This window comes from Pteropus medius, unplaced genomic scaffold (assembly GCF_902729225.1).
Source record: "Pteropus medius unplaced genomic scaffold, Ma_sr-lr_union100, whole genome shotgun sequence".
Taxonomy (NCBI): domain Eukaryota; kingdom Metazoa; phylum Chordata; class Mammalia; order Chiroptera; family Pteropodidae; genus Pteropus; species Pteropus medius.
Window position 1 is genome coordinate 15,858,850 of NW_024342467.1, and position 27,084 is coordinate 15,885,933.

At 45.0% G+C, this 27,084-nt stretch overlaps 1 protein-coding gene and 1 pseudogene across 1 annotated transcript in view; both read left to right on the top strand.

Annotated features, from left to right (window-relative positions):
- The window catches only part of CHN2 (chimerin 2), a 263,990-nt gene that overhangs the window by 165,857 nt on the left and 71,049 nt on the right, over positions 1 to 27,084 (top strand). Inside the window, exons 4-6 of the mRNA XM_039862629.1 lie at positions 1,039 to 1,070; positions 4,435 to 4,548; positions 6,249 to 6,534. Of these exons, the coding sequence (XP_039718563.1) occupies positions 1,039 to 1,070; positions 4,435 to 4,548; positions 6,249 to 6,534 (432 nt within the window). The remainder of the gene's footprint in view (positions 1 to 1,038; positions 1,071 to 4,434; positions 4,549 to 6,248; positions 6,535 to 27,084) is intronic.
- LOC120602513 (uncharacterized) lies at positions 25,616 to 25,734 on the top strand (annotated as a pseudogene).

Sequence of the window (27,084 nt, forward strand, 5' to 3'; positions counted from 1 at the left end):
CCTTTGGAGGGTGGACATAGGCCAGGAGACTGCCCAGTACCTTGAAATCCCATCACTGTGCCCGCCTGTGAGCCCTGCTGAGAAAACTTCCCATTGGACTGTCGATGGAAATGACTGTAAATAAAACAGCTGCGGGCTCATAGTCTACTGTAGTAAATAAACACCAAATTGCTGTCATACTATCAGTGCATCAGTGAAAATCCATAACTTAATGTGGCCTGACTATATTTTCAGTGTCCCTGGAGTTGGAGTAGAAGAACAAAAGCTGAACATGAGGATTTATATTAGTGTCTCTCCAACCCAACACCATGAACATGAGGAAACAAAGTTCTTATGAAAGTAGATTATTATGTATATGTGATAAAAATCCGATGGGATAATCCCAAGGCAGAAGTTGTGATCGAAAAATCTTTTCTGGAATGCTTGGGATTTTTAGTCGCGTCATAAATATTATCCTCTATATCCTATACCTCTGGTGTCAAGTAAATTTTAGCTCATTAGCCATATGTCAAAAAAAAAAAAAAAAAAAAAGAAAGAAAGAAGAAGAATGTTAGAATATTGATTTTATCTGGAAAGAGACTAAATTAAAGTTATTTTTTAAATCAGGTACACTCCTTGTTTTTATCGTAACTACATAATGAAACAATTAGATGAAGATTGAAATAAATGCTTATGTTTTATTCATGCTAAAAATATCCATTCTATCCTTCAGGATGAAGCCTTGTAATATCTTTATAAGTTTCTTAATATTAAAATAAGCATCACTTTGTTTCCTTTGAAAATTCTTTTATTGGGTGATTAGGTTTGGGTGAGGAATGAGCCTCATGATTAAAGAAATACGGCAATTCTAGATCATTCCTACCCCAGATAGTGGAATGTGTTTGTTAACTCTGTAGTTTCACGGATCTCCGATTTGGGGAATAATAATGGTAATAAAATTACTTCCAGGACTCTAGCTCTGTTTATTTAAATAGTGTTTTTATCTAACTGATTTGAATTCAAATGCATTATTAATACTTTTTCTTCTTTTTAATATAGGTGGAAAACAGACCAAAATATTATGGAAGAGAGTATGTATTATGCTATTCTTTGTTTTAATAATATAATAAGTAGTCACTTCATATGTTATTCGTATATAAATATTTTAAATTTTCTAGTATAGTGTCTTCATCAAATGTCCATTGTGTAAGAGTTTAATAGTAATGATAAATGCAATCAGATCCCTTTGTAGTGAATTTTCTTTAAAATACTCAGATCTTGGCTTCTGTTAATGTGAGAGGGACAATATCTCCTACTGCGGGTCTCTCCACAAAAGCAGACACGGAGAGCCTAGCAAGTATTGGAAACGTAAGGCAGCATTTTCCATAACCGAGGCCCTGTTAGCATTTTAGTTGACTTCCTATTTCAATGCTATATAAACATGTAGGTGTCAAAGGTCATAAACTGTAGCTAAGCTCCTTACTTTCATGTGCTTCAGTAAATACAGTACTCAGGAAAATCATTCCCATGTCCCTGCGGTCTCATGAAACCAAAATGATCATCTCACTTGACTCGGTTATATTAGCTAAATCGCCTTGATATTGTTTCCTCCCATTTTCCTCGTAATTTTTAGTCTTGTTTTGCTTTACTTTCCCGGAAACCTACTGCAAAGCGAACATGCATTGTTATTTACAGTCATTAAGGTTGTAGCCTGGAGAACAGCTTACAGGGCAGGCAGGACAGTCTGAGTGGGTGCAGATACGAAGTCCCTTTTCTTCCCACGTCCAACCCGGAGCTATTAGGAGGCTAAGTATCTTTTAAGTCCGCCTCTCAAGGCCTCCCAGCCAATCCCAAACCTTCTTCCTCTATTCCCTTACCCATCAGAGCCTCATCTTCCTGATTAATGAGCCTCTTATTTAACCCAGTCCCCAGCCACTTCCTAATGACCATGGCTGCATTTCTGAACCTCCCTTTCTGACATTGGGAGTTCAGCCGGCGCCTCTGGGGTACCAGCCCGGGAACCGTGGCCTCCACTCTCATCCATCCCCATGTCTCTAACATCCAAGCTAGTTAGCTGTAGTATGCCTTTTTAAATTCGATATGCTCATTTGGATTTCGCTCACAGAGTGATTAATAAAACAAGCAAAAATGAAAACCTATCATGTACTTCTCCAAAGGAACACTGTCATATGTGAATTCTAAAAGGAACTTCATTTATTGGGCAGTTCCTTTTTTGCATAAAAATTTAGTTGAATAACTTTCTCATTCTCATCTTCCAACCCCCGGTAGTGAGAGGAGACCCAGGAACCATTTTCTCAGCCACAGAAAAGGAATGTATTGTATTAGAGGGAAATTTGCTTCAAAACTTCAACTTCTGCGTTTCCCTTTCCTTTTTCAAAATGAAAGAGTTTTTGTTCCATTCAAAAAGTAATACATGCTCTATTCAGGAAATATTGTTGATGATGGATACCTTGAGGGAAATAGAATTTTTACTTCTGTACTAGTTACATTTTTACTTCTTTTGTGTCTTTAACTTTTGAATTTTGAATTTTCCCACTGTGCATGGGTATTCTTTTTGTTCCTAAAAGTTAATAAATGAATACCTTCTAATTTGGGAAAATTAGGAAATATATGAGTATTGAAGATGCAAAACACCCGTAGCCCCCCATGAAAGATCATGGTTAACTTTTTATCTCTTCCTTCCAGTCTCGGGGCATGCTTTCTGTTCACAAAGTTGAGATCGTAAGATATACATGTCATGGATATTTTTAAATCCATGCGTAGAGGGGATGATGAGCCATAGACCGGGTCTTTGGGTTCAAAAAAATCATAATTCTCTTTTTTCGAACAATTAAATTTAACTTGGTTCTTGAAGCTCTATGTCAGCTGTTGGCCATCACTTGAATGTGTCAATTCAAGGGAGTTAAAACTTACTACTGGAAAAAAAAAAAAAAGATTAATTAAAAATTGACTGCTTTTAGATTAACTGCCTGTTTGGGATATTCTGCCTTCCCAGAGAGTGACGTGGGGCAGGAGCATCTGATCCCTGCGCCCTCCCCTGTGTGCCCCGGCCTACGGTCGGGGTGTGGCCTGAACATCCCAGCCTCAAACCTCTTGTGGCACCAGGCTTGTCCTTTCTGACTTTGGTATGGGAAACTTTATGATGCCTGATGCCCCACCTATCCCCCTATGTCCCTCCCAACTCCCTCTCTCTTCCTCCGTCTCTCTCCCCTCCCTCCCACCCCACTGGCCCTGTATCAGCTCTCTGCCCAGGCCGTCTGTCCAGCCCTCTCTGGCCCCAGTTCAGGCCACATAGGGGATTTCCCCAAAAGGTTTGCAGGGTCCAGTGGCCCCATTCAGGTTCAAAGCCCCAAACGTCTCCGCTCAGCTCCAGGATCCCCATGAACTGACCCACCAGTTCCAGTCCCATATATGCTCTGTGGGGCCCACGTGGATCCACTGACCTGGGCTCTACTGAAATCTCTCCAACTCTTCCTCCTGAAAGAACTGGGGACACTGGTTTCTGGGCAGGAGGGTCACTCTTATGTCACAGCACATTCACCCTCACTTTGAGACCTCCGAGCTCCGAGACCTCCATGCATTGGCTCTAGAAACTGGGGAAGTCAAGAAACCCTTTTCTTCCAAGTTGTCGTGGCCTTAGACTTCGAAGAGTCGATTTTGAAACGCAAAGCCACAGCTTCTTCTGGCCCCGCTCCCCTAGGACCAAAGCTTCAGCTCGTATGATCTCCTTGTTAAGGATAGAAGGGAATTAGGAAATAAAGACTGTGATGGGCATTTTTTCAAAAATAGTATCTGGCTGCATTTGTCCTCTGACTTAATCTTTGCGTGCTTGCAGGGAGGTGGCAGGGAGACCTAACTTGCTGTCTAGCCGACTTCCCTCTTTCCCCTCCCCCTTCGAGGAAGGAATGTTTTTCAGAAATATCCATAAGCTATCACTCTCAACTTTTAAAGAAATAGAAGACTGTGGATTCTAGCTGGCTCTTCTTTCCAGAGAATGAGCCTCTAAAATTAGCAACACCCCACACCTGAACTAAGCAGGTTGCTAATTGATAAGTGTTCATTTGCAATCAGGATAAGACATAGTCTCCCCTCTGTGTTTGAGGGGGGAGCTAAATTGGTACTTGCTCTTTTGTTATGTCCCATGGTTAAAAAAAGGCTTTTTGTTTCGACCTTAATATTCAGCTTGCTAGCAAAGACAATAGCAGAAAGCCAGGGAGCCTGAGTGTTCATTTTGTTTTGCTTCCTGGGTGCTCATCTGTCTGGTTACGTGCTGAGAGGTGGCTCCAAATCCATCTTGGAGGTGCGAGTAGTCACTCCCCTCTTCATCCAGGGGGCCGCTGTGGATTCCTAGCTTCCGGCTTTTTAGCCGGCTCTTTGTGGTCCACGCTCTGTGTGTGGTCTGTTTGGAACAACGATGGTCCCCTCTGTCCTCAGGTTTCACGGGATCATCTCCCGGGATCAGGCCGACCAGCTTCTCGGAGGCGTGGAGGGTGCCTACATCCTTAGAGAAAGCCAGCGCCAGCCAGGATGCTACACATTAGCTCTAAGGTGAGCTTGATTTCATTTATTTTTGCGATTGCCTTACAAGTGACTTTACTTATTTTGTTTCCCATTTTTTTAACTGCCGTAAAATACATGTAACATAAAGTTTACCGCTTTAACCATTTTTAAATGTATGATTTAGTGGCATTAAGTATATTCTCAGTGTTGGGCAACCATCTCCACTATCTATTTCCAGGACTCTTTCATCATCCCAAACAGAAACTCTAAACCCATTAAACGATCGCTCCCCATGCCCCCCTACTTATTTTTTATTTTCACTTTGTTTACGAAGCACCAGCAACATATTTAGGGGCTTACACATTTCCTGGACCACAGATGGTATCAGCAGGATGGACACTGAAGCTTTGGTTATGCACACACAGTAACTGAAGAATTCTCTAGAAAGTTAATGCTCCTACAGTGACTTCTGCCTGAAGCATCGAGCCTGTTGAGGAGAAAGGCCTCTCTGCCTCAGTTGGTCCCCAGTGGTCCTGGTCAAAAATTTTGTCACCTCACATTGTGTGTGTTTGTCCATGAGGTTCTCTGAGGGTTCACATTGACCCAAAGAACTCCCAGCGGCCGTCATGACACTCCATGCCAGTGAGCCATCGGAGCAGAGTTCCTATCACAGCAACGGAAAGCCATTGCATTCACTGTATTTTTCTAACCTCGATCAACTATTTTATATCATTTGATCCTCACAACAATCCTGTGAGTTTGGGGGAAGGTATCCAATTTTAGAATCAGATTGTCTTCCAAAAATTCATTTTTCGAACTTTCTGGAATTGAGAAGACCTGTCTCCAAAGAAGAAATGGTCTCAGTGGAAACACTTCCCAGCCCAGCCCACAAAGGTGTGTTTAATGCACCTTCTCAATTCTGCGTCTGTGGAAAGATTCTTTTGAAATTGCAACTAGGGGCTGGCTAGAACATGTCTTACATGATGTCACAGTGAGGAAGTACTTCAAAAGCTAACAAATGCTCTACAGATGCACAGTATTTGCCTGTCTTCCCAGCACCCCAAAGGCAGAAGCTGGCGATCTCAGTGGGGAACCAAGCAGGAGCTGTAAGATATAGGACCAAGGCCAAGAACTAAAGTGAGAGGATGCTGTAAATTAGATCGTCGGAATTCTGGCACGGCAGCTCAAACAGGAAGCTTCGCACAGCTCCCCTCATTTCCCTTTAGTTGGACTAACTGGGGTGGGAGGCGCGAGCGCTCTGCTGGTGGTAGACAAAGCTGTAATAAGAGGGAACATCACAGCCAGTGGTGGTAGCTTTCCTTGCAGAGGTAATAGCGCGGTACAGGAAGTTTACAAGTAAGATATATTTGTAAATCAGTTGCTGCCATCTAACTTTTGCAAATGAGAATGATAAGGACCTAATGGCCTTAGTGATTTCTAGGATCCATTGATACCATGTGACAGGCTGGAGTTAAATCCTACTTCCACCTCTTTCCGGAAATGTAGCCACGTGCAGGTGCCCCGTCTCTTCAAGTCTCAGTTTTGTCAGCCGTAAAACAAGGATAATAATTGTACCTGTCTCAAAGGGTCTCTCTGATGACTAAATGCGGGGAAAACCCTGTCCAGTGCTTAGCCCAGTGCTTGGCATACAGTACGTTCTCGGGAAAAAAAAAAAAAATGTCGGCCGCTACTGTTTTTCACCGGTCTTATATCTAACACCGTTGCGATGTCTCATTCTCTCGTGGCAGGTTTGGAAACCAGACCCTAAACTACAGGCTCTTCTATGATGGAAAACACTTTGTGGGCGAGAAGAGGTTCGAATCGATTCATGATCTGGTCACGGATGGCTTGATAACACTGTACATAGAAACGAAAGCCTCCGAATACATTTCCAAAATGACAACGAACCCCATTTATGAACACATCGGATATGCCACTCTACTCAGAGAAAAAGTATCCAGAAGATTAAGCAGGTCTAAAAATGAATCAAGGAAAACAAGCGTCACAAGTGAAGAGCACACCGCGGTTGAAAAGGTAAGCTGCCCGTGTGACGGAAATAGTCCGTTTCTAATCTGTGCTGAAAAATCGGTTGATTAATTATATACGCGATTTGCCAAAATATTGGAGGAGATCCAGCCCCCCCTAAAAAGTCTAGAATTTTCGTGCTAAAAGGAAGCTTAGAAACCTTGCAGTTCAATCCTCTTGTTTTACAGATGAGGAAACCCAGAAATGTTCAATCTTTTACCCAAATTCCTACAGTCAGAGCCAGGACTTCCACAAATAATTATCTGTGAATTTGTTTTGGAATGTAAAAGAAAAAACTCCTTTAATGTTTTATGATGAAAATAGTGACTTGTTTTCAATTGCCATTTGAGGCGTTACTGGCTCCATCTCGATCGCACTCAGCTGGCCAAATACATGCTATTTGTATTTGCTTCTCTTAGGACTGGGTGCGGATGTGTGATCTGCAAGTCAGCTGTCTCTTGAAGATGGTCTTACCTAGATAACAGATTTAACTGACAGAGATGGGAGCATTATCGGTGATGATAGCTATCTCTGGGAGGCTTAGAAAGACAGGCTGTCTTTTTCCCGAAAGAAAAAATGATTATGCCTCGCCAAGGATTAAAACCCCTACCTGGGTGAGCCTTCACGCTGGATGGGTCGTGGCAGGATGTGGCGAGGAAGATCTGATTTTCCTCTCCAGTAAGTTGCTGTTCATTTGAAAGACAACACCACAGTTCGCTAGCAGATTTTTTTGGATGTGCCCCTTTAGAAACCATCTGCTTTGCCTGGTCCTATCTGTTTTCCACTGAAGGAAAGTGACAGCCAGCCACGCCAGTCAGCCCCCACTGAGTCTGTGCTGAGCCCAGCTCCTAAGGCGATCTGGGACTGGGACAGAGATAAATAAGTGGGGCAGAACCGTGAACACTGCTCCTTCTGGTGGTTGCTAATCCTTAATTAAACCGGAAGGGCACCCAGTCCCCTCCTGATTGTCCAGTGTTCGCGGAAAGCAGAGGAACCTCAGGTGGACCTGATTGGACTTTGGTTTTGGCAATGGGGACACAGCAGAAAGCCCTGAAATGAGGAGGGGGCTGCATAGTCCTGCTGGCAGACCGAGAGATGATTTGAATTGATTTGCTAATTGAGTTTTAGAGCCTAGAAGACCCTTCCCCAGAATCATATCAGTTGAGCAGCTGGCCCATGAAAAAACCATTTGCCATTTTCTTTTTATAACTCCAGTGTCTCCAAAACACCTGTTTGTTCTTTCACGAATAATTGATTTGGGAAATGGTGGTGTTTCTGATTGTTTACCTTTTAACAAAAGAGAGGGAGGACTTGAGTCCCAACTTCCAAAGTTTGATCCGGTCCAGGCCAGAGTCATTCCTTAGTCTATTTGCAAAATGTATTCGAAAGTAATTTAGAATAGAATATCTGGAAGCTGACCTTCTCAGCCATGACAAATCGGAAGATGAATTGTAAAATAAGTCTCCGAAGCAGCGTTTATATTTCTGAATCAGGAAGTAATGCCACTAAAAAAGCAATCTGTTCCAACTGCAGGCTGCACACTAGAACGTTTTCAGGGAAAGTGTCTCTTGTGTATTTGGGATGAGAGTTTAGATCCTGCATATTGGAATTATTTCTAGATCCTCACCCTCCTCTGAGAGGGAAGTTTGGTCAATAGAAACCTATATCTCTAGATGACATTCCTGTAAGGAAACTTGCATGACAAAATAGTCCTTTTCTATAGATCATTTTGTATTTATTTATTAAAACTAAATTTTGGAGGAAATGAATAATCAGATGGATGATCACTTTGAATGAGCCACTGGGTGTACTTTTACCTTTTTAGGAAAAGGTAAAGAAAATGTTGAAGGAAGAAGTCCAGACTCGGCGAAGGGTTTGACAGACAGGTGCCGGTGGTGCCGGTTTTCTTGGACACTAGTGATGCAATGTTTGGCTCTCCTGAGGGATGTTCTGAACACTGGGTCTAGTCATTTGCTAGGGGTCACTCATTTTATTAGTGGTTTGTTAAGTAAGTTGGTACGAACTCATCCATTTCTCTCTGACCTGTATTGACAAATGGAATTATTACAAGTCTCAGTCTTGCCAGAAATTCTATTTCCCTTAAGGGCAGGTCAGTGGACTGTTGCCATGGAGGCAGTGACTAGAAAGGAGGTGGCAGAAACTTGAATGGATTGGCTGAGGGTGCCCTGGGTCCCTGTCTGCTTCAGTAATGGCACGTCCTGAAGGTTTTAATAAGTGACATAGATAGGTCTCCTAATAGTTCCCAAATCTAGACGGCCCAGCTTTTCATGTTCTAGAGTACTTAAAATTTGTTTACTCATTTATTTTGTTGGTCATTACCAAATGCACCCAGAGAGACCATGTTACCTGTATATCTGAGAATATTAACGATGTTAATTGGCAAAAAGTTATCACCTAGCTCATCAGATTTGAATGGTTTTTCAGATTTTTCTCCTGTCAAGGTGCTTAGCAATGAACTTGATTTTAATAACTATAGATGAGGTGGAGAGATGGGGAGGATCCAAAAGAAAACGTTGTGGTAGTTAGTTGGCCAATAGCAACCTGTTTCCTTTCTGATTCTTTATATAATGGGTTTTTAAAACATTATGGTATGTAAGGGCCAACATTTGGTGCATTTAATTAAAATGGCCATACCTAGTATAATTTCTTTTATGAAATTTATTTCAGAATCTATTCCATAGATTATCCAAAAATAGCACTGTAAGCAATATAAAAATAACAGAATTTAACATTGGTAGTTCATAAACAGATTTCACATATGCAAAATTTCCCATTTTGTGCTCAGAACAACTTCTCAAGATACATAGGACAAGAATCATTATCCCCATTTTATTGGAAAAAATCATAGTGGTTGAGTAAGGAAGAAATCAAACACAGGCTTTATAAGTCCAAGTTCAGAACTTCTTAAGTCTGTACAGCAGATGGGTCTCATTCTGTTCTTATGGCCCTGACTGCTTCCGACCATCCTAGGTCAACTGATGCTAACAATCAGTCAATATTTACATGCTCTGTTTTTGAAAATACACTGCCATTACTAGTTATAATAACTAAATTTTACCTTGTAAAGGATACCTGACTGAATCAAATATATGTGACAGCAATGTTTGTAACAGCACATTTTTATTAGATAAATCTGGTGTGTCGTATTAAATTGCATTTATGTTTCACTGGAGAAAAATCAGCTGCACCCTTGATGTAATAAAGCACATGTGAGAATGTATTTTATCTTACCAGTTTATTCATTTCACTACTATTTATAAGAGCAGAAGTTAGAAAACAACCTAAATACCCATCCCCTGGGGACTGCTTAGGTGAATTATGGTACATCCACGTAAAGGGACAGCATGTAACCACAGAAAAGAACGAGGAAACTCGTGCAGGCTGATAAGGAAAGATGACCCAGTTATTAAATGAAAATGCAACTTGCGACGCAGTGTGTGTAGTATGGTTTCACTTGTGTAAACTAGGAACGACTGATTTTATAGATTTTTTTCTCGCAAAATCATAAACTACCCATTGAAGAATGCAAGAGCTGGTACCATTGGTTGCCTGTGGGAGGGGCAGGAGGTTTCTGAGGAGTAAGTGTGGGAAGGAGACTCTTCCGCGATACCAGTTCATACTCTCTGAATTTCGATCCATGATCAATGCAATGTCCTGTTCCAAAATTAAATGAGGAAAAAGAATGCATTATGTCTTAAGTTCATGTATGTTGAAGCAAACTCTGAGTAAAACATCTTCTCAAGGTATCTCTCTCTCTCTCTCTCTCTGTCTCTCTCTCTCTCTCTCTGCACACACACACACACACACACACACACACACACACACTGCACTTTTAGAGCTGTATGGTTTCAACCCTCCAGACCCAGGCTGTTTTTCTCATTCTTTCTCACCAGCCACCTTCCCCATCCTGCTAGCTCTCTCGTCCTTCATTTCTCTCTTGGCTCGTTAACGGAGAATGTGTCTAGCAGCCTTTCACTGCAGGTTCAGGGCCAGAAGAGGGTAATTGTAGCATAAGACCAAATCACCCAGCAAAGAGTGCACCGTGACTGTCCCCAGGGATGGGTCGGCTGCTGCTTCCTGCCTGGCATTGCCCTGCCGTCAGCCGTGCCCCCCGGGACCCGTCCCAGCCCTTCCCCCATGTTCCGTGCCCCTCCACCCCACCTCTCCTTCCTCAAGCTGCCCGGGTTCCACTTGCTTTCCTGTGGCAGCAAGGAGGTCTGTAAAATCAGGGCAGTGATCTTTTCTGGACTAGGGCTTCGAGCTCGGTTGGGATGTCCGTCTTCACAGACGGGCTGTTTCAGAAGGAAGTGATCTTTCCCCAGTCCGCCATGCTTCTTCTTTTTTGCAGTCATTATTTCCTTTACATCCAGGGTGATCCTTTTTCTGCCTACTTCACTGTTTCCACTGGTGTGCCAGAGGTCTTTGCCTAATCACGACATTACGTTTCCCTCCATTACCCTGGAGTGGGAGGGGTGCCCACCAACAGAAGCCTCAGCAGTGGGTTGAGCTCAGACTGAGTGGTTCTCCCCCGAGGCCCATGATGGCACCTAATGGCCAGTGCCCCTTGGTGAATGTTTACTCATCAGAGTGTTGTTCTTTCTGTTGTTGTTTTCATCTTGGAAATGTTCTGCTTTTCTTCGTCTTTAGGACAAAGTTTAGATTCTTCAGCAGGACATTTGTAGCCTATCTGAGCCTGGGCGCCCCTGGAAGCAGAGCCTGAGGCAAGGATTTGGTGCTTCGGTCATTTGGGAAGGCATCCCAGGGAGCAGGAGGGTGAGGTTAGGACAGCAAGACAGAAGAGGAGGGAAGCCAGCAGAAATGCACGTTGTTAAGGGATCCATGTGGACTTGCTCCTGAGAGGAACTGAAGCAGGGGTGTCTACCACCTCCTGTCCGCGATTGGCTCAGGCAGGCTTGTGAGCCAGGATGCACATGCAGAGATCCAAGTGGGTGCCCACAGCATCCCAAGTAGAACGTGTGTGAAGACGAGTGTCACAGTGATTCTGGGGTAGGAGGTGGGCCAGGAGGTGGCGAGGGACACTCAAGAAGTGACAGGACACCCACTGCATTCCGGCCCCACTCCCCAGCCTGCCTTCCGCTGCTGGCCCCACTTACTGGCCTGCAGACCACAGACGCCCTTGTGCCCCTTGACGCCCCACCCTCTGTATTTGCTGTTCGAGACGCCTTCCCTCTCCTGCGATCTGCCAGTTCCTGTTCACCCTTTAGAGTCCAGCACAACCTCTAATAAAGCCTGCTGGGACTCACCCTCCCTCACCCACCATAAAGAAATTACTCCCATGTCGCAACTACCCCAGTGTTAGGCACATAATCTTTATGATAATTTGACATGCTGCTTCAGTGATTTTCAAAAGTGTGACCCTCGGGACCAGTGGCATCAGCATCACCCAGGAAACCGATTAGAAATGCGCCTTCTCATGTCCCACCCAGCATGAACCAGGGGGCAGCACCTGCTCGTCTGCGTGTGGCTAAGCCTCCAGGTGGCCTCGGTGCACACCTAGGCTTGAGAACCCGGGGTCTGGTTGCCTCTCTCCTCCCCTAGAGGCTGACTGGTTGGAGGCCATGGTCATTCTTCAGTTTACTCTCAGCTCTACAGCCGAGGCCACTAAGGGTAAACACTGTCAAATGAATGACAGATGGGTGAATTTGAAGATGGCACAGATGGCCTCACAGTCACCCTAAGGAACAGTGCATCTCAAATACACCACGACGGTGTGTCAGCATCTCCCACCGCCTGCTCTCTGCACAGGTCCTTCCTCCCCGGGCTAAGATCCGACTCCCCGTGGCATCACGAGAAGCCAGAGCCTGGTCTTGAAGACCACCTTGTACAGCCCCTTTGTTTTGCACAGTGGAGAACGGAGGTGTCCAGCTCATTAGTCCGGAGCATTTCAAAGACAGAGGCTATGGAGGCTTGGGTAGAAAAAGAGGCTTTAACATAACCTGCAGCTTGGAAGTTCTCTTAAAGTTGAGATCTTTGAGGAACACGAGCTATGTCTATAGGACTCTTTTATAAGTGATTGGAAAGTGAAAAGTAAATTTAGGTGGCAGTTAGTCTAGAAGGTGTCCCAGCAGTCAGGGCCCAGCAGGAAATGGAAGACACGTCCACTGGAATTTTGAAGAAAATTGGATTAATGAGAGATTTTTCCCAGGGGCTGGCAATGGCTGAAGCAGTCACTTTCCCAGTGCCGAAGAGACCTGGGGAAGGCACTGGGGTTTCTAGAGGCTGGTGAGAGCTGGAACGGGGACTCCCACAGGAGGGGGGCTTCCCACCGTCAAGCAAGGTTCCAGCCATGCGCCACCCAAGAGGGAGGGCACAGGGGAGAAATAGCCCAGCTTCTCTCTCTTCCCACCCTTTGATCTCCTGCCAGTACCGCCCACTGGACAAACCCCACCGGAAGCCAGAGGACAAAGGAGCCGGCGATGCAGTGCATAGGAGTCAGTCTCCCCACCATGGGACAGAGAAGGAATTTGGGAGAGGGGAATGTGGCAGAGGATAACCAAGGCAAGGAGCAACTAGAACAAAACCCGTGCTGAGCAATTCTCCTGCTCTGTGTGTTAGCATGTCCTCGTTACTGGATCAAGTTCACCAGTTTCAGAAGCCATAATTGGCCTTAATATAAGATGGAGAGGTAGCCCCTTTCCCTGGATGACACCACAGCTGTGCCGTGCTGGAAGTGATCTTGGCCCCGGGGGGCGGAGAGGCTTTGCGATTCAAACATGGTGTCGCCCATTGCCCTTCACTGAGCAGAGGCACCGTGTTCACTTGCCAAAGAGCCTGGAGCATTCATGTAGAAGCGTTGAAGAGCCGAGAAAGATTTGCTCAAATTACAGGGTCTGGAAACCCTGTGCATGGGCTCCTCAGGCGGTCCCTGGAAAATAACACATAACTGACATAACCAGCCTTTTCTCGGGAGTCGAGGATAAATGACGATGAGCATAACTAAGCCAGTAAAAGTGACAGGCACCGTCATGGCTCTGATCTAATGACACACCAAGAGTCACAAAATGCAATGCTATAAGAATGGATTTGAATGTAGATCACATTTGCTCATGAAACCAGGTTTTACCAAGCGTTATTTTAAATCAGGATCCCCTCACGATGGGGGATTTATCGTGCAGTCTGAAAAAATGGTTGATTGGGTTAGGTCAGTGGTTCTCAAACTGGCTGCAGGTTAGAATCACCCTGGGAGCTTTTAAAAAATACCCATGTTCGCCCTCCTGACTTATTGAATCAAAGCCCCCACTGGCGAAGATCAGGTAGTTCTGTTTTTAAGATGCCCCAGGTGATTCTAAAGTTCTCCACCCTCGGTGAGAGGGAAGGCGAGATGGGGAAGTAAAGGTCAGAAACTTGGGAGAGTGTTTTCTTTTCGGGACACCTGCCCCACCTCCTCTTTGCCTCTGCTGCTTCTGAGACTCTTTTATGTCCTCACTTAGACCCTGGCGTTCTTGCTCTACCTCCGCCTGCACCTCCATCCTCCCTGAAAACATTGTTAAGTAGTAAACTCTGGGGGTTCTGGTTACTCGAGGTTGGTCCAGAGGTTTGCTTCGCTCCCTTTTCCCCTGGCTGCTTTTCCCAGATTATTGGCTAAAAATTAAATGATGGGGATATTTTAATTATAGGAGGACTAAGAGAATTTAATGAAGGAACAAGGAAAAATCGGTGTCTCTTCCTTAGGGGCCAAATGGTGGTTCTTAATGACAATGTTTGTAGAACAATGAGTCTCACCCTTGGAATCTACTAGGGAGTTCTCCAACAGAAAATACCTCAAAAAGCAGACGTAACTACTTGGGACAAGGCCTGGGTGTCTGGATTTGGGGTGCTCCAGGTGATTCTTATATGCAGCTGAAACTGAGAACCTCTGTTATAGAAGAATAACCAAAAATGAGTTAGGTCATTCTGTGCACTGGATTTATTTTTTATCAGAAAGCTTCTCTTTTTATCATCTCCTCATTATCAGTGGTCTCAAGGCGAGAGTTTTACAGGAAAAAACAAAAACAGAAACAAAAAAAAAGTTATCTTAATACATTCCGTGTGTATCTGAATAAGATGGGCCAAACCCTCCTTATTCATTTCCCTCCAAAATCTCTCTCGGAAACAGCCAGAGATGCAGCCCTTGCTTCTCGTTTCTATGCAAGCAGTGCCATCTAGTGGCGGAGAGGAGAGTTACATGCTGGCGACACTCAAAGGACCACAGTTAACAGATGCGGGAGTAATGAGCAAGAACAAATTCTCGGCAATGAATCCGCTGAATCGTCCCCGCTTCCTTGGGTTTTATAGCACAGATCAGGCTGTGCAGTGGCTCTAGGGTGTCTGTTGTGTCCTCCGTGCTCGTATCTGCATAAGCAGGTGGGCAGTGCTAACAGCCTGGGACATTTTGATGTAAAAAATGGTCCTAATGATCCGATTCATTGGGATTTTGGTCCAGAGCTGCTCAAAGTTTTTGGCTTCAGAATCCTTTTATATACTTTAAAATTACTGAGGACTCAAATAGCTTTTATTTATGTGGATTATATCTGTTAATATTGACTGTTTCAGAAAGCAAAATTGAGAAAATTTAAAAATATTTTTTTAAATAAACAGTAATAAATCTATATGTTTGTGTAAATAACATTTCGTGGGAAAATAAAAACTCTGTTTCCAAAATGAAAAAGAAATAGCGAGAATTTGGCATCATTTTACATTTTTGTAAATCTCTTTAGTGTCTGGCTTAATAGGCACCAGCTGGATTTTCACATCTGCTTCTGTATTCAATCCGTGACAATGTATTGTTTTTCTTTGAAGTAAAGGAAGAAATTCTGTCCCCACACAGGTATTGGAAAAAAGAAAAATGTTTTTTATAGCCTTTTTAGGTGAGTGTTGACGTCATTATTTTTGACAATAGAACAAAACAAATGGTAGTTTCTTAAAAGTTAGTTGCAATGTCAATCAGTGGAAGAGGCAATTAATGAAAAATAGAGTGGCCATCATGGTCTCTCTGGACAAATGCTGAAGTCCCCAAATGCTGATGGACCACGCTTTGAGAACTGCTGCTCTAGGTGGACATTTGATGGATGAAAAGTTTATGTATTTGTATGTCTCCTGGGAGCTGTTTGGAAGGAAGTATTATGCAACTTCGTATCACCTTTGACTGTGGAAAGTAAATGATTCTGTCGCGTAGCACTGCTGTCCACCTACAGAGACTGCAATGTTTGGCCCAGTTACAGCCTCAGAGCTCTCCCCGGTGGCTCTTGCTGACGATGGCCAACGAAACTGATCCTGGGGCCTGTCATTTGAAAATGGCTTTCCAGGTAATTCTGACGAATACTCCCAATAAAGAACTACTGACTTAGTCTTACTCTCTTTCCTGGACAAATGAGAAACTGAGGTCCAAAGCTTACGGTGACATGGGGACAATGAGCACTGGTGGGAAGACCCACAGTTTTACGGAATCTCGTTTTCTTCTTTCTTTGGCTTAGCACGGGCTGTCACCCCCTTTCTCTTCTCCTTTTACCACCTTTGTGTCCATTGAACCAGGACTTAACTCGTCTCCTCACCTCCACCCCCGTTGTGAGTAGCTCTCATTTTTGGTCCCCTGCAACCTATGTTTCTTCTTCTGGAAATTGGACCAGAGCCACCTCCCCTCCCATTCTCAGTGTATGTGCTTCTGTTGGAGTCAGACTTGGCCCCTGGTCCCAAAGGAGAATTTGTGGTTCAAAGCTGAACCAAGAGGCCACATGTCCCTGGCCACCGTGATTGGTTCCAGGATGAGCACGCGGCCAAGTCAGAACCAGTGAAACCAAGAGACTTTCACTGGGAGTTTCGGAAAGAAGCCTATTTGCCCTTTTTCTGCTGGGCTGAATTCAACAGAAAGAAGGTTCTGGGTGGCTGAAGCTTCTCACTAGCTCACAGAGCCGGAGAAAGTGGAGCCTGGACGTGGAGAGAAGCTGAGTCCCGAGGACTCGGTCCGGGCCTCTGAAGAAGCTGCCCCGGGAACCCGCCCCGATTCACCCTGTGTTTCAATGATGTTAGTGAAGTTCTGTTTAGCTTTTGACCTGGGCGATAGCGATGTACGTGTTGAGCTTAGATATCTGCTGTCTTTATATCGGAACTCCAGCTCTTACCATGCCCATCAGCTGCCCTCGCCCCTCTTTCTGCTGCCCTCATTGCTCACCTTACTTGTCACCATTACTGAGAAATTCGGGGTCATTATAATTTTAATTGACTAACCCACAGTATCCTTCTTTAACATGGCGATGTTCAATCAGAAAAAAGGACATCTAGTGTTTAGTAACCGGGTAGGAATGTCCTGCCTGGATTGCCAGGTAGACCTGGGAAATAGTAACCCCAAAACAACTTCTGGTACATATTTCACCATCTCGGCTCTGAAGAAGTGTATCTGTAGTCTCTTCATAATTACACGCCCTTGAATGAGACGAAGGCGATAGGTTAAAGAGCCCCAGTGAACTCTGATAAGCCAGATTTTGATCTACTCATGATAGGGCCAGAAAACCTATTTTAACAAAATGGAAAGAAACACAGCCCTGTCCGCAGTGCTGCGTCGGGCCGACGAGGACCTCTGCTGATCACGGGACCCCCCGGATCGTCAGTAAAAACAAGTGATATCAGGCCGTGAAGGGAGAAGAGTTGAAATTGCATCCGTAGTCTTTGTGAATTAAAAGCTTGGTCTATAAGAATTTGCGGGGTTTTCCCCCAGATCCACTGTGGGGCGGAAGAAGGATTTTGTTTTCTGAATAATTTCCGCTGACGTTAATGGAAATGAGATTGTCAAAACTATACTTTAGTTTATTTGTTGTTGTTGCCTCTGGAACAGGTCGCAGAACTGGCATTACTCATTCCTCGATAATGAAATGTCTGGCCGGGTTTCTGGTGACAGTTTATAAATGTCCCGACTGGTTGTGTCTCTCCTTACACAAAATCACTTTGAAGTTTCCAGAAAGTTAATATTTCACTTTGTACCTAGTCCTGATTTATGAAGCTAATGAAGTCCAGCCATCTGAAGTCTAAGTCAGAGTTTACGAATGCAACTTTTACTGTGCTCGTGTGATTTGGTGGCTCAAAAGAATTAAGAAGTCAAGTCGCTATCACTTGCAACAGATCCTTTTTCAATACTCAAATTGAGAGTCAGAAATAAGACACAGAATTATGAGCTACGCAAGTCCCAACATGCCTTCAACAGAGTCCGTTTTATCAAAGTACTATAAATTCCACATAAAACAATTCATGATATAAGGAACTTCTTTTATTTTTAATCTCGAATGGTTTTAAGAAAGTTAGAATTACCAAAAAAACTTCCCAACTTTACATTTATCAAGCATGGCATTATTTTTAATCCATTACAAACCTTCATGATTTCCTTCAGTTTCTTAACAACCTTTAAGTTTCATGTTCCTACTCTTTACAAGAAAAGAGAGGCTTGGGGGGTCCCAATGATTTTGCCCAGGGTCACAGAACTAGTAGCCCCTAGGTCATGTTGCTAGTAACTAATATTAGAACCGGGCTCATTTGACCTCAAAGCTGCTGTCCTTTCTACTCCACCTCAAGGACGAAGTAAACCGATTTGCTTTGTGTCTAACTCGAAAGCTTCTAAACAAAGCATTATACTGGGAATTGTTTTCTACTTCAGATATCAGTGGCATGATTCTACCCATCTTCCGTCCTTGACTACTGTGTTCTTATGAACATATATGTATAGCTAAGAGAGTTCTTTGAGAAGACAGTGATCACGACAGACAAATCTGCTTCTGTGACTTCTAAAAGAAAATCCCAGTGTGCGTCTTTAGCCTGGAGCTATGTGAATTTTAAAAGGGTTCGGCAGTATTGTGAAGCTGTATAAAAGCTTCGCTAAATCCCAGAGTGATGAGTATGAAATGCCTTCAGCAGCAAGCCTGCACCTCACCTCTTCCAAGCACGATGGAATAAATTGGGATGAGAGGAAATTGAAACCACAGCTACCCTCACGCAGTCATGTGTGACCCAGTTCACGGCAGCTTTCAAACACCGGCTGAACTCTGGGATTGTGAAATAAGATACGTGGAATGTCTAATTCACTGGATTTTTTTCCTCCAGTGAGTTAACTTATAAAAATCAACTGGGTCACAAGGAGAGGAAGAAACATTAGCATTCACTGAGTGTTTGCCATGCACCAGGCGCTGGAAGGGGTGCTTGCCATTTTCTGTCCCCACGACGGCTCTGGGAGGGAGGCATCACGGCGCCGGAAGTGACTTTCTCACGACCGCCCAGCTGGTAAGTGAGCTGGAACCCAACCCCTGGCTGTCCCGGCTTGAAAGCCTCTTCGAGAGCTCCCGCTACCTGGGAGTGAACACCTTGAGGTGGCATGCCAGGCCTTTCACGACCTCGTCCCCTTGCCCCATCACCCTGCACACGTACACACACGTCTCTTTGCCCTCATCCGCTTCCTCTCCCCGCCTGTGTATAAGACTCCAGCACATCCGATCATTGTTTTCTGAGCTCACCAGCTGGTTTCACAGGTGTCCGCCTTTCCCCAGCATCTTCCCGCTCTCTGCGAGGTTCCTCCTCTCACCCAGCCCTTCCTCGTCCCCCCGGACTTGGGGACTCACCTATCTTTGTAGACCAAACTCAGGCACCTCCTGCCCTGCCTGAAATTAGTCTTCCCTAAACCCGCCCAAGCCTACCTGCACCCGTCTTCCTTTGGCCATTTTGCTGTAGCTTTGATATAATTCCGATTGCACTTAACACCCTGGACTGGAGGGTTCATTCATTCATTCTTAACTATTAATAATTAACACTAACAATTAAATATTCATTAAGAACCTCATCTGTGCCAAGCCCTGTTCTTCTCGAAGCTGGCCAATCACGCTCCCAGTGACTAGTTCAGGGGGGGCCAGTGTCACGAGCTCAGTAAGTGAGCCTCTGGGCGTACTCTTTCTTTCTCTAGAGAATCATCTGAGCAGTTCCTGCCTTGGTTTATGCACCAACCCATTTCCCTTTCTTCTTGTTCTGGTGCTGGTTTGAGTAGAGTCCTGCTTCCTGCAGTGGAAAGGTCTCTAACGGAATCACAGAGAGAAGGGAGGACTGTGGGCAGAGCCTGGATGACAGGATCGTAAAGAGGGAGGCTCTCGGCAGACAGGAAGGTCCGGGAGCAGATGGGAGGTTGAAGAGATGGGTAAGCTTGAGAAGGGCCATGTAAAGCAGGCTGACAAGTTTGGACTTTATGTCTGAAAGCTTGAGGAGCTGCCGGCGAGGCATGTTTTAGAAAGATGAGCCGATGGCGGTGTGGAGGGAGGATTGGAGTGGAGAGAGACGAGGTCTCTGCAGGAGGCAGATGCAGTGGTACTGAGACATCGGCATTTTTAGTTTCAAAAGCCAATCGCTGTTGGCAAATTTTTAGAAACCTCTCTCTCCAGTTTTAAATGATGACACTATTCCCAAAGCTAATTATCCTACTCTTCCCGATTTCAGAAAGCCTAAGTTTGGTAAAGGGTTTTTCACAGGTTTTTCCCAGTTTGAGGTGTGCAAGGGGAGCTAGACACTTCTTACCTCTCTTCTGTGTGTGAATTGGGCCGCGTGGAGCCGTATCGGCCCAACAGGCTTATCTGTGCAAGACACGATCTTTATTCTCCAAGGCCCTCTGCCAACGTCCCTTAAACATACACTCCGAGAAGTGTTCGTTCCATGAATTCACGCGTTTGAATTCTCTCGTTTCCTCCTCCACCAGCAAAGAAAGAAAATGCATGCCTTCCCTAGAAAAGCCGTGGACTTGAAAAGTAATGTTGAATTTGGTAGTAAGATAAAAATACTCATTAACCTGGACCTCACAAATCCTAACCTTTAATGTCTATGAAAAATTTACCTGCTAATTAAATAGTTTAGAGGATATTAAAATGAAAGCGACTATTACATACGAGAGCAAAGATTTTCTTCCTACTCAGTGAGAATATTACAGCTAAAAATGGGGTAAATAGGGGTCAGCAATGTTGAGGCTGCTAATCGCATTTTCTCTGGTCCAGGGGTTCTCAAATTTTAGCATATATGAGAATCCCCTGGAAAGATTTCCAGGCCCCACCCCCATCATTGCTGATACAGGATGTCTGGGCCGGGGACCCAGCATCCCTGGAGACATGGAGGCTCTGGTCCAGGGACCAGCCTTTGAAACACTGTTCTAGTCAGTACAGCAGGGTTGTTACTGACTCTACAAGGCAGCTCTGGATCAGGGCGGTACGATGTTGATTGATAATATGTGTAATTATTATATACATTATATGTTAGAAATAATATATAATATATCTAATAATTATATGTACCTAACTCTGGAACTCGGGCAAAATAATAGTTGATTAATAATATAAATATATATAATAAATATATGATAATTATTATCAATTAACTACATATCATTACTATACTATCTATGACATAATATGTTATATATTATTAATTAACTTATTTTGCCTAGTTTCAGAGTTTGCCTAGTTCCAGAGTTAAATATTATAATACATTATATGTGTGTTTACAGATATAGATATAGATAGATAGATAGATAGATAGATAGATTGATTTCCAGCTCTCCTAGACTACAAGCAAAGTGCATCCCGAGTAGTCTTTAAATAGTCATTACTTTTGTGTGACATGTTTCCTTCTGTTATGAAACTCTCCTCAATGACTCCACAAAGGTGGTCAATGACAAAGGCGATAAGCTTGGGCTCCTGGGCCAGTGGCAGTGTGGCCCTTGACAGGCCACTTAAACTCCACGTGTCTCATTTTCTTCGTGCGAAAGCAGTCATAACCACCTCCCAGGAAGGGGGTGCAGGCGACTGAGTTAATTCAGGCGGCACTTCAGGAGCAGTGCCTGACACGTGACGTGGGCTTTTGTGAGGCCGGCCTGGTGTTTCTCTCGTCACCATGACCCCTGGACACCCCATAAACTTTCCAGCCGCTGTGGCATCGCTTACCGTGAGCCCCTCAGCCAGAAACACTCCCAAGATGAAGGGAGACCATAGGCTCCCTTCATCTCTCTGACACCCCTCCGTGCCTGACACAGAGCAAGCCATCAACCACGGGAGGAACCAGCGTCTGCTCCTCGGGGCTCTCCAGTACCCCCTTTCCTTCCTTGCACCCCGTTAGCATCTCACCTGTACCTTCTTCAGAGCCCCGCTGTTCTGGGCTGTGAGCTGTCTCCGTGTCAGTGTCCCTGCTGAGCTACACGGCACTCAGGGGCCAGGGCCGTGCCTCTCTCAGTTAGCTGTGACGCTAACGGACTTCAGTACTGACAAGTCACTTAAGATTGTGGAGGGACAAAAGGAAGAGAAGGAACGGGGGACACAGGGAAGGGATCGTCTCAAGTGGCTCATTGTGTCACATCTTTACTCTAACTTTTGAAACTAGAGGAAAATCCAGTAAGTAGGAAACCTAGAAATGATTTAGGTTGAACCACATGGAGATGTTGATAGTTGATAGTATTCTTTAACCTACAAAAAAGGCAATTTTATATGACTCAAAGTAATATCTGTTTAATGTGAGTGCTTCTGAACCTTGGAAGTATAACATAGTTATACTTGCTCAGCACACACTCAGCGCATGGTGATTATTCATTAATAAATCTACGACAGGGAGGCCGATGGATGGAAATCTGGATTCTGAAGGGCCGGACAGGATGAGTTATCAGAATTATAGTACACGCTGGCACTAGGTGGCAGTTCTTTTTAAGTTTCCTAAGAACGAGTGACTGTTATACCATTCGTGTGTGTATGTGAGAGAGAGAAAGAGAGAGAGCGAGTGTGTGTTTAACATCGACAGAAACCCCCAAATCAGCTTTCAGGGCCAGACACCTGGAGGGTTTGTTTATTAATTCGTTAGCTAGTTTGCAGTAGTCACCCCCATTCCATATGCAGCACAGGGTTCTGAGCTTGCTACCGGATTAAAACTCAATCTAGTAAAGCGGATTCCAACACATTTCTCGTGCTTTTAACGAAGGTCACCTTGGGTTCATTTTTCTTGCATGGTCATCGCTGCTCAGCCCCAGTCAGTAAAGGCTGGTCCACAGCAGCCTGAGCACCCACAGCAGAGCCAGCGCTCAGGCCTGTCCAGGAGACTTTTCGTCTACCCAAGGGTGGACTCCCCAGTTTTCAGTTAACCTCCCACCTCCCCGCTCCCTGCCTTTGGGCTATTTTGCTGCCTCTTAGATATGTCACCAGAGAGAAGACTCTGGAAGGAAGTGGAAGTCCAGGTAGAGCTGGTAAAAAGTTTTAAGCACAGAGGAAGTTGAGGCCCCTGGTTAAAATCGCTGGGTTTGAAGTAGTTGAGTTCCTGCCACACTAACCACACGTCAGGGAAGTGGCTCTTGGGACAACATAAGCTCATTAGTGACCGTTCCTTCTCCGGCTTTATTTCCTCATCTCCGGAGTGGAGGGCTGCCGAGTGACTTATTTTGGCAGGAACATTTTAGCTCAGAGAAGGTAAGCTGAAAATTAAAAAAAAAGAAAGAAAAAAGCTGTCTGAGGAGAAAGCGCAGGGAGAAGTTTGGAAATATCTGTGGGTAGAACGTATGCAGACACCTGTGAAGGCGGGTGCGCACCTGCGTGTCTGAACCACGCGGGAAGGTGATGGGGAAGCTGATTAGAATGGGCGATCGGCATGCCGATCTTCTCTCTCAGAAGGAAAAACCTAAAAGGCTTTGGGGAAGAAGAAGCCTTTTTCAACTAAAGCGCCGTCAGACAAGCAAAACACAGAACTTTCAGTCAAACGTTCGGTGACCGTTAACATGGAGACTGCTGAATGCCGCATGTGGACATAAAATTCCGTACTGTGATAGAAAAATATGCAGCGGTCTCCTTTGAAATATCTATACCTGATTTTGTCTAAATCAGCGAGTTTTAACAGTCAAAGCTGACACTCTATTTGTATCAGTTTCCAAAGTGAGGATTTTTTTGAGTGCCTTTCTCTTTGGGGATATGTTTGGTAGTTTTATTTTAAACATGATTTTAGCCCTTCCTTGTGGTCATTGATCCGTTTTTAAAAGAATGGTGCACCGTGAAGATTGGGGACAGAAAGAGTATGGACTGTAAAAACTCATTATCCAAGTCAGCTCTGTCCATTCCGTCTATGTGGCCTGGGGCAGGTCATTTAACCTCTCCCAGCCTGAGTGTCCCCTTAAGTGACACAATGTATATGAAGTATATTCAGGTGCAGCAGCTGACACCTGCCAAATGTGCTTTAAATCCCAGCCACTGGTATGCTGCTAGTTTAGAAGGCAGTTCCAGAATCTTAGTAAAAAATGAGGTCTCTAACTGAGTGCCATTTCCCATGTGGTTAAGGTCAGATTTGAAAGTCATTGATGTCTGATAGATGCCTTCACTCAGGTCGTTGCCATAATGCAACTCTTCATTGCTCTTGGAGAAGCAAGCTCCACATCTCAGCTAAGTGGTGTAGGATACTTCACATAGTTACTGATGTTTTCAAAAAGGAATATTTACTTAGAAAAATCAAGCAGATTGGTAAACTGCCTCCTGTGCACATACAAACTCTTTGGAATCTTGTAGTATTCCCACGAGATGTTAAGGCTGTTGCCTGTGGTCAAACGGGTTCGTTCTTTACAAAGATAAATCGTTTTCTTTTGTGCAAGACTTCTCTGTAGGGTCCTGGGCGCCAGGGATGTCCAGGGATTGGAGTCAGAGTCGACCCACCCTCACTTTCTCATAGAATCCATTCGATGCCGAGCATCTCTCAAGACCGGTGCTCTGAGAACACACTTCGGGAAGAGGGGGACCAAAGGAAATGAGAAATGAAGAGAAGGTTCCATGTTTGAAGGTCCGTTCTGTAACTTGGCAGTTACGGTTCCTTTTTACATAGCGGCCTGGTTAATTCCGCTTCCTGCTTCCGTCTGCTGCAGGCCGTGCTCTCGCCTTGGGCCTGTCCACACGAGGCCACAGCTCTCAAAGGATTACGTGAAATGTTATGGAAAAGATCTTGAAATAGGAGCACCAGGGCGTGCCTGAAGTTTCCGGAATCATGAAACTTGAGCACGCAGAGCAGAGAGAAGAAGGCGATGATATTGGCATTTAATTCATGCTTATCATAAACCAACTTGGGGATGGCCACGCTGTACAAATTATCACTTGATCAATGGCGGGTGCTGTAATGTGCCACCCATGTGTCTTCCCCAGGACTATAGGGCTTGTTCCCCAGCTGCGGGGGTGCTGCTGGCAGAAGCCCTCTGCTGAAAAAAGGAGCTTTTGCTCAAAGTCTCACCTTTCTCTGGGGGCGACCTACATGCAATGACGGAGTACAAAGCCCAGCGCCTTGCCCCAGTTTGGGACAACTCTGAAGGACGAGCCCGCTTCAGAACTCCCTGGGTCAGCTGAGGCCTTTGATGACACTGCACAATGGCAGCGAGCGTCTCCCCTGCCCAGCCCTGCCTCCTTTTCTTCTCCACGGGTGTAGATCCTGAGACTGCTCCCCAATAAATTCCCTGCACCTCAGAGTCTGCTTCCCAGGGAACGTGTCTTCAGCAGTCATGCAGGGAGTGTGAAATCTCAGGCTACAGACTGGAGGTGGGAAGTTATCACTCTGTCTTCTTTTTAGTTGAATTTTATTTCCCGCTCAAGTTTCCCTTCTGCCTAATAATGATACCTCAGTCTTTGTCAATTCAGGGGTTCTCTCTCCCCTCTTCTTCCTGGGGCTACATGTCCTTTCCATGGGATCCCAGGCGTTGTCATCTCTCTGTGCCAGCATCTACTGAGACACCCCATATCCCATCCACTCACGGGTTTGTGGTTCACATCCTGTTTGCAGCTACCTGCTTCTCGGCTCGTCCCCCCACATCCCTCCTGGCTGGCCACCTCTCGGCGCCACGCCCTCACCACTTGCTGCTGCATGGGAAGGGCTGTTCTGTTGCTTCCCGCCCATGCGAGGCTACCTGGGGACAAGGTGAGGCAGCCAAATTTGCTACTATTGTTTTTATAGGAAAGGAAGAAAAAGTGCCATGGGGTTATAGTTCCATCCTTTAACACTGCAGGTCCTGTTGGAAGTAGACGATTTAGAGTTGTGCAGAATGTCCTAAAGGAGCAATTACTCTGTCCATGGCCGTGCCACCCTGAATAAGCCCGATCCCGTCTGATCTCGGAAGCTAAGCAGGGTCGAGCTTGGTTAGTACTCGGATGGGAGACCACCTAGGAAAACCAGGTGCTGTAGGCGTAAAAAATAAAGGATTGTAAGCTGACGAGGTCTTTGCAATCTGTGAGGTCAACGAAGGGTTGCCTCGCCGCCCCCTTCCCCACCAAAAAAAAAAAAAAGCAATTACTTTTCGGTGCCCCTGGGTCAAAAAAAGACTATTATGCACATTCTCCTGCAGAAATCGGTTTTAAACGAGTTCCATGCAACCTCCACATTCCTTTACCATATGTTTATCGAGTACTTCATTTGCTGGCACTCCTTCAAGATTCTGGGGACACAGTGATAAGCCAGGCAAGGCCCCCAGGCCCATGGGGTTTAGACTGTCCCTCCCTCGAGCTTTCTTGGTGGGTGTTTGGTTTCTATAGCACCAGCCCATCTTTGGCGGTGATTTCCACATCGAGGTGGCCTTTGCCCTTCGGCTTCTCGGTCAGGGTTACGTGAGCTCTCGCTGTCGGTGGCCCTTTCCCAAGGGGACGTCAACACTCTCTTCTGCTCAGTTGCGCGTCACAGCCGATGACTCTCAGTTGTCAGCGACATAGGATTTCTCCCTGAACTGGCCATCCACAGGCCACATCTGGCTGACAGACATGTTTTGACTGGTTTGCACGTCGTTTTAAAACATTTTAATTTTGGAGATTTTACAAACTCAGATTTCCAGTTTCTTGTTTTTGAAAAATCGGAATATCTAGTCACCCAAGGTAATAAATTTACTGAACACTAGCCGCCCCTCCTTCTTCAGACAGGGCAGGTGCTTTCCAGTTTAACACGGTCTGGTCCACCAGCCAACTTCCCCTGCCTACTGACCTCCCCCGTCCATGGAGACCTGCTCCCAGAGGGCTTTGTCTTTATATCAGCCAAGACTGGCAAAGCCGCATCCTGGGCCTGATTATATTGGTCCCACATAGTATGGCATTTTCCTGGCTATGCTTGAGTATGATGCGTTCCACCTTTATTGAGAGCTTTTATAAAAAGTAGGACACTCACCCACTATTATTTGTGATGTGGTGTAGTGTATCACACACTTGATAACGGCCTATGTCAGTGCTCTTCATAAGATCTTGTTTGTGGCCTTTTCAGGCAATGACAAGATGTACAACCAACCACTGACATATGACAGGAAATGATGTATGTCATGTCCAGGCCATGGCATTATCTGCTGGTTCAAGACCCTCCAGACTCTTATTCTCCTGCTATGGAATCCAGCAACATCCAAGATGGTGGCTGCTGCCAGCCTGAGTCCCAAAGAAAGAGACACAAAGTAGAGCCCCCAGCTAAAAAACAGAGGACAGGCAGCATGAGTGAGAAATAGTCTTTGCTCCTACAAGTCCCTGAGGTTTGAGGATTTTTTTTTCTTTTTTTTTTTTTTTTTTT